This window comes from Limanda limanda, chromosome 4 (genome assembly GCF_963576545.1).
Source record: "Limanda limanda chromosome 4, fLimLim1.1, whole genome shotgun sequence".
Lineage (NCBI taxonomy): Eukaryota > Metazoa > Chordata > Actinopteri > Pleuronectiformes > Pleuronectidae > Limanda > Limanda limanda.
This window is the reverse complement of record NC_083639.1, coordinates 17,921,459-17,935,735: the sequence shown is the minus strand read 5'-3', so window position 1 is coordinate 17,935,735 and position 14,277 is coordinate 17,921,459. Positions and strand designations below refer to the sequence as shown.

Below are 14,277 nucleotides of genomic sequence, written 5' to 3'. Positions count from 1 at the left end.
CACCACCACCTATTTGCTTTCCTTAAACGAACATTTAAAAAACAAGTATTATTTTGAAATATGTTTTATAATCATCAACTTCAATTGTTATGGAGAGAAACGAGTGTTACTAAAAAAGAAAGAAAGAAAGAAAGAAAGAAAGAAAGAAAGAAAGAAAGAAAGAAAGAAAGAAAGAAAGAAAGAAAGAAAGAAAGAAAGAAAGAAAGAAAGAAAGAAAGAAAGAAAGAAAGCCCAGTCTGTGATAGCCCATGGTTCTCAAAACACCCAAAGTGAAGGCATCACGTGATAAATCTGGACTCTTTCCCCCTCACCACTAAAACACTGACTGGACCTAAAAGTGGTTCCATATTCAAATCTGGAAAAGCAAATTAGATTAATCCAAGACTTGTGTGCTAAAACTATGTTAGTTTTATTATTATTGTATTCGTGTAAAATTTATTTCTGCATTTATAATTTGTTACTTTTTCTTGATTATGTTTGTATGTCACTGCACATTAGTAGGTTTTGGAATCAAAAAGGTCATTCTAATTTAATATAATAATAAATGTCACCACAGAGTGCCACAGGAAGTAATTCCTGCCTGTGTCATCCAACTATACAACTCCTCCCTCTGAGTATCAGACACTCTGAGTCAACAGACAGGACTCATTACGATAAAGCAATATCTGCACATATCCATGCTTGCACTAAATACTCAATGTACAGAATGCATTTATTGTATATATTTCATATGTAATTTATTTTTTATTAAATGTTATATATTCTTTTAACTCTTTATAAGCTTATATTTCTACTCTTGCATGGAACTTCGGTTGCAGACACAATTTCCCTCTGTGATCAATAAAGTATTTCTGATTCTGATTATAATAATCTGTTGGAAATTAGATGTAAACACTCTTTTCAAAGTTACCACTAGAGGGCAGTATAGGCCTCAGGCGATTCACCTTTCCTCCACTCTCTGATGGAGCTGGCAGGTGGTGTTATCTACCATATGTCTGCTGATATTTAAATATTAAAATGTTTGATATTTGAATTCAGTAACATTGTATAACATTACACTTAAAATATCAAACACACCAAAACACATACAGCAGTCTTATGTCTTATATAGACTGAGAGATATCACACAGTATCCTGAGATTATTTATATATAAAACAAATTTGGTGACTAAAAATGTAAGTAACTGCTGATGATAATGGGGGAACTTAAGAAGAATGGGGGGAGCAGTGTGTGTGTGTGTGTGTGTGTGTGCTGTGCTTATACCATTTTAAGTAGGGATGCACCATGGAAATTCTTGGCCGATACCGATACCGATGTTTAAAACAACAATCTAGCCGATAGCCGATACCGATATTTGTTTATTTTGTTTTTGTTGTTATTCATTCACCCTTTTGTGCCAGGAAAATAATGAAATCATTATTTAAAATTTAATAACTATTTTAAGTTAATTCAGCCCTTTATCACTCTTAACTTTTGATGAGCACAAATTCAATCAGATTTATGAAAAAATCTTTAGTTTAACTATAGTTAAACATATTAAACATAAACATAGAGACATATTATGCCCATTTTACCACAAGTTGATATGGTTCCTTGGGGTCTTAATTAAATGTCTGTAACATATTTTGGTCAAAATACCATTTAAAACAGCCCTCCTCAGATTGACCTGTTTTGAGTGCCCCCCACCGCTGTTTGAGGGTTACGACTTGGTTTTAGGGTTAAGGTTATAATTTTGTTTAGGTTAGGGTCAGGTTAAGGTCAAGGTCAAGGGTTTGGCATTTAGTTTGGATGGTTAGGGGCAGAGGAATGCATTATGTCAATAATGAGTGTCCTCACAACTATAGAGAGACGTGTGTGTGTGTGTGTGTGTGTGTGTGTGTGTGTGTGTGTGTGTGTGTGCGTGTGCGTGTGCGTGTGCGTGTGTGTGTGTGTGTGTGTGTGTTTGTGTGTGTGTGTGTGTGTGTGTGTGTGTGTGTGTGTGTGTGTGTGTGTGTGCGTGTGCGTGTGCGTGTGTGTGTGTGTGTGTGTTTGTGTGTGTGTGTGTGTGTGTGTGTGTGTGTGTGTGTATGCGTGTGTGTGGGCTTGTATGTATGTGTGTGAGAAAGAGAGAGAGAGCCCTCCTGGGTATGTCCTGTAGCTCTGCGTAGCAGAGATAAGACCAACGCCTACCGAGAATCCTGTTTCTTGGGAACCAGAAAATTGTCCCCAAAGTCCACTGGTGACACACAATACTGTCTGTCCCACACAACCTCCCAACTGTCCAACAACACACTCCCGTGTCAGATCAAACTGCTTCTGTCGAGATACTGTCAACGGAACAGGCATGTTGTGTGTGTGTCTGTCAATGCATGTGCGTCCATTGGCTTATGTGAGTGAATATGGCACGACCACGGATGTGCTGCAATGTCCTCTGGATCTGTGTGTACGTTTGTGCTGCTGCATGACAGCGAACGGCGGGGCCTGCAATTCCTGACTTCTTTCTTTCATCTTGATAGTCTCTTATCAGAGCAGAGCAGAGCGGCAGCAGCCACATCCCTGCCCAGCTGTCCGCACTGCCACAGAGAACTCATATCACTCCACCACTCATAATATTAGTTTCACTCACATTGCTGCACGGCATGTGCACATCAGCATCATGCTTTTTCACTTTTAATATTTTTGTCTCCACTGCAAAACTGTGCATGGAGACAGATGCATACAACTGAGAGAAAACGGGATAAACCCTTGTGCGTAATAAGCAAATTAGCTTCACTGCTTTCAAAATATTCCACCAATTTCCATGAAACCCGGTGGAGGGGTGAGACATGGCCCAAGGAAGAACTCAATAAATCCTGGTGCAGAGAAAATAAAGACATGTTCAGGGGATATCTGATATTTACGAGTGTTTACAATTTGGAGCAGACCCCCCCACCCCCAAAAAAAAAAAATTAAAGATCAAGTAAATTTAATTGAGGTTTCAGAAGGGGCATGTTGGGCCTTGGTGGAGGTGTGCACTCTGCTGGGTGACATATATTTTCCCTCATCCTGTCATGGCAAGCTGGAACATACCCAGCATGCACTTGGTCACAGGCAGGCTACATCCTGCGCAGGTGTAATTTACCGATCGCTTTCTTGTGTCACCTCTTAACATCCTGTCTGTCTTATTAAGGGGAAAATGCAAAATATAATTTCCTGAAACCCGTCTTGTTAAATATTCAGTGGAGTTGTCTGACCTGTCTGTGACCTTTCTGACCTTAACTGCATACAGCATTAAACAGTTTGTTTCTGTTGGCAGAAAACAGGAATTTTATACCGACTGTAGACAGAGGGACAGGTATAGATAAACAGGGCACTCGATTTGCATCTGGCCTAACTGATGCAGTTTATAGGCCCCCGTCAACACCTCTTTGGGATACCATTTCAATTTAACGGCAAAAAAGTGTTGCCAATAAAAAAAGGGCCTTGATTCGTCCCAACTGTTTCCGCCTGATTTCCCTGAAAACTGTAAATGGAGAAAGACAGAGGAAAGTTGGGGAACTGCTTTGAATAGCAAATGACGCTGACAGTGATGGGCCTGTGTGCAGCCAGGCTGTGTCCGGACCATATCTCTCCCACATGATTGCATCCCTTCTCTCGATTTGCATTACTGCGCTCCAGTATAACCTCGGCTGGACCGCAAAGAAATTGAGTCTTTGTATTTTATATTTGCTTTGTTCAAATGTCCGTCAAACTCTTTTCCATGAGGGCTCGGCCTTATCAGGGGCAAAAAGCAACCATTATCCTGCCGTGCTGCCTGGATCTGCTGTGTGACATACACTATATTGTCATTATAAACCTAAGTCAATATGAAATCCTACATATATATAGATTTACATGAAATAAACTCATTCTGTTCATTTCTGTCCACCAGCTCCACCGAACTGTTTGATAATAGCCTTGGTTCGGTGTTGATTAGCTTTTTCCATGTGGCGGAGCTCTCTGTGTGGAAATCATCAGAGATACAAACAAGTTATCAACACCACACTGCATTACATACTGCTATAAAGGAAGAGCAGAGGAATCAAGATTTAAATCCGATTCCTTCACCTTGAGAACATGCTTCAGAAGCCGAAAAAAACTTCACTGAGACCTTTATTTGTGGTATTTACAAATGAATCACGCAGTTAGGCATCGTTTTGAACCGGGGATGTAAATATTTTTCAACTTTTCTCTCTCTCTGGACCAAAGAGGTGTGTCTTTCAGAAAAAAGTTGTCCCCAACCCCTCCCACCAACTGTCTCTTAGCCCTAAACTTTGCTAGGGGTTGGAGAAGTTGTTCTTCTGGCATCCGCCTACACTGAGGTAGAGAGAGAAACGCTGTGCCGCCATCCACCTGCAGGCTGCGTTCATTAAATCCTGCCAACCACCTCGATCATCTGGACACCAACTAAGGTAGGTGACCCCTTACGCCGTTTGGCTCCTGCTGGTCTCAGCATTAAACAGTGAACAACACGCATCTGGCAAAACAATATCTGGTTTATGCACAGTTGTGCATTTGAGACATAGGAGGCTTTAATATCACTTCAGGCCATTTATTGTTTGATTAACTGACTTGTACGGAGATGAGGATAAAAGGAATTAGATTTTAGGGTGATGGAAATTCTGTTTCATTCACGATGAAAAGGACACTTCACTTAAACTTCGATAAAGCATTGACATTTTTATTATTGTCTACTATTTGATCACCTTTTTTTCTTGAAAATAATTCCATCTGTCTTTATCAAAGAGTGATTAATTAAATTTGGACAGAGGGCTATTATGGTTTGGGATGTTTTGGTTTTTAATTCAAATTAAATATACTATCCTCTTGTAACTGTAACCATAACTGTATTTATGTCTATGTATTAATATAAATACATGTATTATTTGCACTTAGGATGGCAATTAACTGTTAATTAATTACAAATGTTTCTTTGTGATGCTTATGTCTGAGAACTATTTTGAAAATAATTACATCTCAATATAAATATGATAAATATTAATAATGATAAGAATCCATTTGATTTCACAGTGCTTTTCCGGAAACCCAACGACACCTTACAATATATCACAAATAAACACATGTTGAATTAAAGTTGTTGTTTTAATTTCTCAGTTTCTCCCGTATTCTTTATACACATCAGCACAACATGCTGCACTGCTTTGCTGCTGTGTTCTCACATCGCTCTTATTTCCTATTTAACAGATTTCTATTAATCAGATGAGATTAGTTTCACGTTGTATCAGTGGAGCTGGATATATTTAGCATTACTATAATGCTGTCTATCAGATTTTCTCACACGTTATCAGAAACAATGAGCCGGTTCTCTTTCCTCTAAAGATATGGAATGATAGTGGCCTTGTTTGCTATTGAAGTTCCCACTACACTCTTCGACCACAATGAGATATTATATATCTCTATTACACCTATTAGGTATTTTATAAAGGACAGCAAATGTGTTTATTATGTTTTTATGTTTTCTTCTTTTGCCCTGTCAGATTAAATACACCACCACTGAACAATGAGTTAATTAAAACACAGCACACACATTACACAATTTGAAAACTGGTGTGACAATGATGTGTGACAGAGGTTCTGGTAACACTTTCACTTTATCTGCCAGGACCTTCAGGCTTTTTAAATTTTTAAATTTTGTAGTTTGTTGCTGTTTGTCCACTCGACCCCGAGGGCTTATAAATATATATATATGTTGCATTTTGACACACCTATTGTAGAAAGGCCCCTCAGTTACGGTCTGGTCATTGGCTGCATCAAAACATTTATAGCTCTGTTTATTTTTAGTTTTTTTTACTTTCGGCCACAGTCAAATGAGGATCCTAGAAAAGGAAGTTTGAAGAAACCTGCAGTCGAGAGATCTCGTCCTTGATAACCTCAAGTTGCACAGGTTGTTTTGAAGTGAACAGGGTCTGCTTCAATCAAAGTTACTGTAAATCACAAAGTTATGACTTACTGTGGCCTTTTGCTGACATGGTTCTTTTTCCGACGTGACAAAAACATCTAAATGATCGTTACAAAATGCATTTGACAGTAAATGTGCTGTTGGTTTCTCACATCTGCCCCATGTTCTCTCCCTGTCAGTATGGAGGATTCCTCAGAGCAGTCCCACTGGGTGTCTCCGGCTCTGCTGAGCTCGGACGCTCTCGTTGGTTTCTCCTCCGAGCCCGGCCTGCTGCCTCCAGTGGAAGAGAATGAGTCCTTCTTCTCCAGCCAGGACTCGGACTACAGTGGCCTTTCCTCTTTCTTCTCCAACCCAAGCCACAGCCGGGCAGCATCCTCCTACAGACACAGCTCAGGTCAGTGCCCCACTCACCGTCACCCTACGAATCCCCCCCCACACACACACATCCACCCTGTAATTCATGACCCTGTTGATCTTTTCAAAGGTCGACCGGTGTTCAGCTCGCCGAGCCTCCTCAGCAACTTCCAGCTCCTGGATGTGCCTGCCACCCACTCCCTGAGCTCACCCTACAACCCCCCCATCTCCACCTGGAGCAGCGGCCCTCTCACCAAGACCCCGCTGCACTCCCACACCCCGAACTCCCTCTACACTCCCGGACTCAACCCCTCCTTCATCACCTCCAGAGATGGATACTCCTCTCCGGGCCGAGAGAACAGGGAGAGCCCCAGGCTGCAGGAGGCCCTAAAGATCGAGCGCTTGAGCCCGCTGGGGGGGTCAGGTTCCAGCAGCAGCTTTCTGAACCTGACTTCTGCCAATGGGAGTGTATACACACCGTCATCCCACTCCCACCCGCACATGCTGAGCCCCTACAGCTCGTACATGACTGGCCCGCAGGAGTACAGTTCTGCTGCTCTGTACTCCAGCCCCGGGGCCTGGATCAACCCCTCCTTCTCCCCCAAGCTCCGCAACAAGATGAGGATATCAACTCCAGGTGAGGACGCACTGACACATGACATCTCACCACAAGGTTCACCTACATCCTGACCTGAAAATGTTTCTAAAATTAATATTTTTAAAGTATCCACCATGAGGATTTTTATCAAATGCCTGAAGTAATGATTATGCATGCTTGTTTCTGAACAGAGGCCAGAGAGTGTGTGAACTGTGGAGCCACAGCTACCCCACTGTGGCGTCGGGATGGTACAGGCCACTACCTGTGCAACGCCTGTGGATTGTATCATAAGATGAATGGACAAAACAGACCTCTGATCCGGCCCAAGAAAAGACTGGTATGAGCCACTGAGGGCTACTGGTTGGCATCCCTAATAAACAATTCAATTTGCAATTTGTTATTGTCAGATCAATGTACATATTCAGATAATTTCCTTTTTTGTGTGTTTCAGATTGTCAGTAAGCGCGCAGGTACAATGTGTGCCAACTGTCACACAAGCACAACAACACTGTGGAGACGCAACGCCAGTGGAGAGCCTGTGTGTAACGCCTGTGGACTCTACTTCAAACTGCACAATGTGAGTCAGCCAGTCCTTTCATAATCGCACCCATAGTCTTTACAAAGAAATCCAGATACCTCACCCTGAATCTGGTTGTACATTTAAAATTTCATTTGACTTTTTCCCCCCAGATCAATCGGCCCCTCACCATGAAGAAGGACGGCATTCAAACACGCAACAGAAAAGTCTCCAACAAGAACAAGAAGAGCAAGAAGGTTGCCATGTTGGATCAGTACTCTGAGATGACTCAGCCGTCTTCTCTGGACGACAACGGCGGGCACTATTCCCTCGGCCCTGGGACTATGCTGTCCTACAGCCACGCACCTCATCTCATTCAAGCCCCCTCCCCTCTGCACCCCTCTGCCTCCCTACCCTACACACACCACCTCAACACTGGCATGATGCCCACACTAGTGTGAAACAACAAAACCGGCACCGTCGTACATTCAGGAATCATTATACTCGCCTGGTACTTTTACGTGTGGTATTGTACATTTGTGTTTCTAGGCTGGATATGCCCGTAAATGGAGTTTTCTGTATATTTTCACTGTATTTTATTAGACAACAACATTTTTTAGTTATGATCATTCAGATAAAATCTCTTTGCCGCACATTCTCTCAGCTGTAAATACATTCACAAATCGGATCCGACAGCCACCTTTGTGTCTCTTTTATTATTCATAATGTGAAATTGGTTCTTTAGTTTCGGGATTTTATGGGTCTGTTTGGTCTTTTTATGATTGATATTACCATATTGAGCTCTTTGCGGAGAAAATAATAAACGTGTCATTCATTCTGCTGGAGTAATGAAGGCTTTTGTTTTGAAAGTCATTTGAATTTTCACTTCATTGGTAGAGACCACAGTTAAATTCTAATGTGTGGTGTTATTGTCCTCCCCTGCTCAGGTATAATAGTCTCTTTGTGCAGGTCGGAGCTCCACTTTGACAGTGAGATTGTACGTAGCGGGTATGCAAATCCTCCTTTCCACTGAATAGAGAAATATTTAACTTAAGTGTAACACTTAAACCTGGTTGTATTTTTAGATAAGAGCAGCCCTTGGGTGAACGAGTGGGCTCCAAGTTCCACTGCAGACACAAGGTCATGTTTGTATTTGTTATTACTCATCAGTGTGTGTATGCTCACGAGGGGACCGCAGTGGTTTCACGCTTGAAACGACAGAGGCCAAGCCGACATTGTTTTTTAATGACATGCTGGTAATAAGTACTAAGATAATTTTATCTGGAAAATAAAATAGCTGATTTGTTTTTTAATATAGTCCAATAATCCCATACAAAAATAAAAAATAAATAAAAAAGATTAGACATATAAAGAAGGAGAAAATGCTTTATCAAGTAGATTTTAGTGATGTTGAGCTTCTGTTATCATGCTACACCCCGGTATCACACTCAGTGAACCTGATATAACTGTTTCTTATTGATCGAACTTCATCACTGATTAGATTAGACCTTTTGGAGAAAGTTCTTTGACAGAACTTGCAGCAACAGACAACTGAAATCTTAACAAAGAATCAGATCAAACAAATCATCCGCAAGTAGCTATTCTTTTCAGCCTTTTATTTAAAAGCCATGCAGTAAACCCAGCCCTGAGATGTGTACAGTAAAGTGTGTGCAGTGTAGGTTTTATGATGAGCAGCAGCAGCAGAAGGGCATGGGTAGCTCACTCAGGACTGGGGAGGGACTGATAAGTTATCACTGAGGCCACAGACGCCAAACCATCCACCTGCTGCTGGCACGGCCGCTCTCACACTCCCTGTCAGTTAGTCAAAGAGGGGCGCAGTGTGCACTGTAGGTATTCAGACATGACACTCAGAGTACAGTTTAGGTGGATCAGTGTGGCTCTACATTTGTTTGTGGGAAAAAGAAAAGTGTTTAATCATAGTTTCAAAAAATCTGTATGTCATGTTCGGGTTGAATGAATCCACTATTGCTTCATAATCTATGGGCACACAGAACACTTCACTTGAGAAAAATCTGTAAATTATCAGTTTGTGTGTGTGTGTGTGTGTGTGTGTGTGTGTGTGCGTGTGTGTGTGTGTGTGTGTGTGTGTGTGTGTGTGTGTTTGTTTAATGTCATAGTTGATTTTTACACGCTTCAGTGCAGGTGTCAGGGAGAAATCACACGTTTATGCATTTTGGTTCCAGCTTTACGAGCACCACCCTGTGAACACCGGGGCAAAACACCCACTCAACACTGAATGAGAAGCAAACACACACACACACACACACACACACACACACACACACACACACACACACACACACACACACACACACCTGAGTGTATTGGTGATAAACAAACTCTAATTTCCCTTTTAGTTTCTCTTCTTTAAATTCATTACCAGTCAACCATTCAAATACCTCCTGATTCCCTCAGGACCTTCCTGATGATGACATGTGATGTGTGACCTGTGTGAACTAACATAGTGAGAACAGTTGAGAAAGGTCATGAAATGTCTAAATTCAATATTAGTTGGCAAGTGAGTCCATAATTTATCCTCTTCCTTAACTGTCTCTATCTGCTGTTTATCTGGTGCAGCTGCCAGCTCTGCTCTGGGGAAATGGCAACAAATGACAAGGATAGATTAGAGACCACAGGCGCGCTCCTGTTCTCTAACACGGCCGTCCGTTAGTGGCCTTCTCTCTCAAACTCCCTGCTTGCCTCTGCTCACATTCAACTTCATTAGTTGTAGCGGAAGAATTTACAACAGAGAAAGAGCTCTTTTTAATCTTTGTCACCTACTCCTGTTTGGATTGGGAAACATTTTAAACAACAAGAACCAGATGTATTTCTGACTGTAGACATCTACATCACACTGTTACATCCCCGGTGAGAAACAATAGAGCTATGTGCATGGCCTTTAGCGTGAGTAATGTAATTCTGAAGTTTCTGGTTCACAAGCGCCCTCAGATGGTAACAACACAACACTACAGCTCCTGTTTTTCTTCAACTGACATGACTGTTCAGGATGTAAAAGCCTGAGCTCTTCCGTAAACAGTAAACACACGTACTGTGTGTTAACTGTTTACAGTTTGCACTGTCATCTAAACAGAATAATACTGAGAGAACGTTGCATCTTTACTTTTCAGACTTTGACAGTTTCCACAATAGCATACATATATGTGAGTGATAATGTTCATGAGTTTTTCTGCATTCCATGCAGTAACAAAATGTTGAAGCATAATGTATGTAAGGTAAGGTCTGGGTATTTTCAACTGTTTTAGATATACTTATGTCTGATTGATTCATTTATGGGTGTGGTGAGTATCTTTTTAATAGTTTGACCCAGAAAATATCCTGTTTTCGACAGTTATGATAATACAGTAAATCTCCAGGATTCACAACATGGCTGTATTAATTTACTGTACATCACTTTCCTAACAATTTGGGCTCATAATGTACTTTACTCCAGACTGATGATGAAGCTGAACTGTTGTACTTTAACAACTTTATCAATCTGATGATTCCACAATGGTTGTTTTGGAGCCTGAACAGATAACATTTAATCTTTATAATAAATACGAAATTCTAACACAAACATATGACATTGCTATAAGGGAAATAGCATACACAACTAAAGTGTGATGGTTTTAGGCAAATTATTGTTGTTGCATGTGTGATTTCACATTGCTTACAGTCGATAAAAGAAAAAACGGAAGAAATACACAAGAAAAACATAAATATATTTATTTATTTTTTCTAAGCATGCCTTAAACTCCAGTACGGCCCACAAAAGGAGCTGAGCATTACACAGTGAAAAGGAAATATAACCTACATATTCTGTCAGTTTCAGGGTATTAAAAATTGGTCCTTGGATAACACACAATGAAAAACATAAAAAATAAGCAGTCTCATCAATCCAGCTCTACGTTTTCCCACTGATTCTTAGCTTATCAGGTTCATTTAAAGCACTTCCAGTCTGGAGTTTTCAGCCTGTAACAGGTGAAAATCTCTGCTCTGTTTTCAAAACAATGAAAGACACAGGACAAAGCGGGTGGGAAGCGTAGCAGCTCACCAAGCTACATGTTATAGATACTCCCACAAACTGCTTCAGCCAATCCACATTCTGTCAGTGCACGAGCAGACTGGGCTTTTTGTAAACATTTACTATTTAGTTGTATTTCTGTTGGCGTAGCGTTGTGGTAAACGAGATGCAGCACTTTCATTGTCTCTTAGCGATGAGCATCGCAATCAGCACTCCTGTCAACACCCCCACTCCAACTAGCAGCCATCTCTTCACCGTGTCATGATATCTCCGCGCTCCTGCACCTGCGTCTTGTCCGAAAATCTCAGCAAAGCGGTCCTGTAACGAAAAAGAAATTTGATTTAGGTAGAATTACAACAAGTGGGAGAGGAATTTTTGTTATAAGGTCATATTAATGTTTCTATCCATCCACATTAAAGGAATACTTCACCAAAATTATAAAGTTGAGGTCAAACTATTTTGCACCAAATTTTGTTGATACTTGTTTTCCAATCTTTTCTCCCTTTTTTCTCGTAAATAATAAAAAGCCGAACATATTACATTGTAACAAATTGTTAATTAAAACAAGTTTAAAATTAAATCAAACTGTTTTGTTTTTTTTTGCAGTGAAACCAAATTAGAAAGTGACAATACAAAAACTAAACTTTGCATTTCTTTCATTCTGAAAAATAACACTTAGAAGTTGTAAGAAAATGTTTTACCAAGCATGCGAATACAAATCAAAGGCAGAAAATGTTTTCACTAAATCACTGAATAACTTGTGACTGCTATGAATCCAAACCGGCTGCAGCTGCTCTCCTCCATTAGAACCCAGCTACAAATGGTCAGAGCAACCTTTAAAGATCTACGTAGAGAGAATTTGATACACCCTAACCGGTCGAGGCAGAGGCACACTGAGCCTGGTTCTCCTAGAAATACTAATAAATTGAATTAAATTCTCAAAAAGGAGAGTTTCAGCAGTTTGGTGTTACCAAAGCACAGGAACTACAGTGATTGGCTAAGGCAAGATACTGAACCCTGAAAGCCTATGCTCTGCTCATAGTGTGTGAAATTCATGTGGGATCATTTTTATGTAAAGTATCATGAAGCCAGGCTTTGCTGTCGCACTAATAACTAATCCTCACTGTAACTGAATGATTGTAATTAATAACTAAAATGCTGAGTTTCAGAAGGATATGGACAATGATTGTATTGTGTGAGTCACATTATGGCCTGACCCCAATCTGCTTGTTATTGGTACTGGATCACCCACAGCCTGTCATAAATGAGGCTGCATGTTGGGTCCATCTCCTGGAGACTCACCCAGCCTCCTTGGCTCTGGATCCACGGACTGATGTGCTCATCCAGGTACATGGTCATCCAGTCTGCGATGCGGGAGACCAGCTCGCTCATATTCTTCTCCACGCATTCCACACACAGCACACCCCCAAAAGAAAACAGGCCCACCACACGTCCCCAGTTGACTCCGTCCTTGAACACCTCATCCATCACACTCTTGAAGCTGTGGTAGGCTGTGTCAGGGGTGATGTCCAGCTGCAGGGAAACCTGACTGAATGCTTGCCTGAAGAGCAGCTCGAACTCGTCAGCAGAGTCCCGGAGAGCTGCCTTCACGGCCTCCACACCACCACCACCACCCGGGGTGACGGACGGCGTCCCCTGCTCACCACACCTGTCCCTGCAGTTGACCAGCAAGCCGTTACTGGCGGCTGAGGTGGCCCTGGCTCCCTCAGTCCTCCCGCCAGCATCCTCTGGCCTCAGTAGAGAGGTTGGGTAGTTCCTCTGAGACAGCCTGTAGCTGATAAAGAACTCCACCAGCTCCCTGTTGCTGTACGACATTGTGTCCACAGTGTGAAGCTCCCACACACAGCCAGCCTAGTCGGACCCCACGCTTTCTCCTGCCATTCCTCTCACTCTGTCGCCTGCCACATCAGAGCTTCTTCACCTCGCAGCAGCCGTCTGGGAGCAGCCAGGGGGGAGAGAAGGTTATGTTAGTTCATTTCAGGAGAAGTGATGCAACTTGTGCTGCTGTAAACATCCTCTGGTTCCCATTCATTTCTCTCTGATATGAAATTCTACCAGGACAGTTGCTAGTGATGTACAAATCATCCGATCTGCATATTTTAAACATTATAATTGATGGGATCGTATTTTAGTGCAAACACATGTTCTGCATTAGTACACAGTGATAAGGAGTAAATCTGAAAATAACAGTAATGCAGTCTTGATGTCCCCAGTGTGATTCAGTTATCTGTCCAAAGACTGATCTACAAACATGGATGGAAACTACAGGATGACTCGGATTGATCAGACAAATCTGATCCAAACCCTGGGACAAATATTTCACATCAAACGTGACCTAACAACGAACAGCTGACTTGCAGGGTTGTGGCATTGTGCAATCAAATAGCTGATCCTTAGATCGCTCCGATGTGCGTCAAACCAAATATGTGCGTTTACATGGCAACCTATCCTCGCTGACAGCTGCAGGTCACGTAAATACAGCCAGGTTTAGCTTCCGCTGCTAACTAGCTGTTTACAAACACTCCACAGGGATCGCACCTACAAACCGATAGCTGCATCCCTGGCTGTGCTCGATGGCTGACATGTGTACTTACTGCTGCTCAGGCCTGCTTCTCGGGGAGGCTGCAGCTATGGAGTCAGTAGACGCTGGATGTGAGCCTGCAGACACAATATGGACATTCTTGCAGCTGCAGACGGAGCGCTGATGCACGCTGGCGGTTGGCCAATTCTGCTACTGTACCAGCCAGAAGTCCCGCCCTCCCGCTGCTCCTGCGCCAATCAGCGTCCGAGGCAGACAGGAAGTCAGGGGGCCCGAGGAGTGACA

The 14,277-nt window shown here is 42.0% G+C and overlaps 2 protein-coding genes across 2 annotated transcripts; one reads left to right on the top strand and one right to left on the bottom strand.

The window, feature by feature from the left end:
* Window positions 1–4,305: 4,305 nt before the first annotated feature.
* gata1a (GATA binding protein 1a) lies at window positions 4,306–8,240 on the top strand. The gene is made up of 6 exons (XM_061069889.1): window positions 4,306–4,410; window positions 6,098–6,312; window positions 6,403–6,909; window positions 7,062–7,207; window positions 7,322–7,447; window positions 7,561–8,240. Exons 2-6 carry the CDS (start codon window positions 6,099–6,101, stop codon window positions 7,846–7,848), a joined length of 1,281 nt encoding a protein of 426 aa, XP_060925872.1. The 5' UTR covers window positions 4,306–4,410; window position 6,098; the 3' UTR covers window positions 7,849–8,240.
* A 2,878-nt stretch (window positions 8,241–11,118) lies between these two features.
* LOC132999990 (bcl-2-like protein 1) lies at window positions 11,119–14,169 on the bottom strand. The gene is made up of 3 exons (XM_061069810.1): window positions 14,048–14,169; window positions 12,735–13,388; window positions 11,119–11,750 (listed from the first exon to the last, which is right to left on the bottom strand). Exons 2-3 carry the CDS (start codon window positions 13,266–13,268, stop codon window positions 11,610–11,612), a joined length of 675 nt encoding a protein of 224 aa, XP_060925793.1. The 5' UTR covers window positions 13,269–13,388; window positions 14,048–14,169; the 3' UTR covers window positions 11,119–11,609.
* Window positions 14,170–14,277: the final 108 nt, after the last annotated feature.

Bases quoted from the DNA above. Each gene is read 5' to 3' on its own strand.
- LOC132999990 (XM_061069810.1), bottom strand. From the start codon at position 13,268: ATGTCGTACAGCAACAGGGAGCTGGTGGAGTTCTTTATCAGCTACAGG. The intron at 11,751-12,734 runs GTGAGTCTCCAG...TTTTCGTTACAG, and splicing joins TCCAGAGCCAAGGAGGCTGG to GACCGCTTTGCTGAGATTTT.
- gata1a (XM_061069889.1), top strand. From the start codon at position 6,099: ATGGAGGATTCCTCAGAGCAGTCCCACTGGGTGTCTCCGGCTCTGCTG. The intron at 6,910-7,061 runs GTGAGGACGCAC...GTTTCTGAACAG, and splicing joins GATGAGGATATCAACTCCAG to AGGCCAGAGAGTGTGTGAAC. The intron at 7,208-7,321 runs GTATGAGCCACT...TGTGTGTTTCAG, and splicing joins TCCGGCCCAAGAAAAGACTG to ATTGTCAGTAAGCGCGCAGG.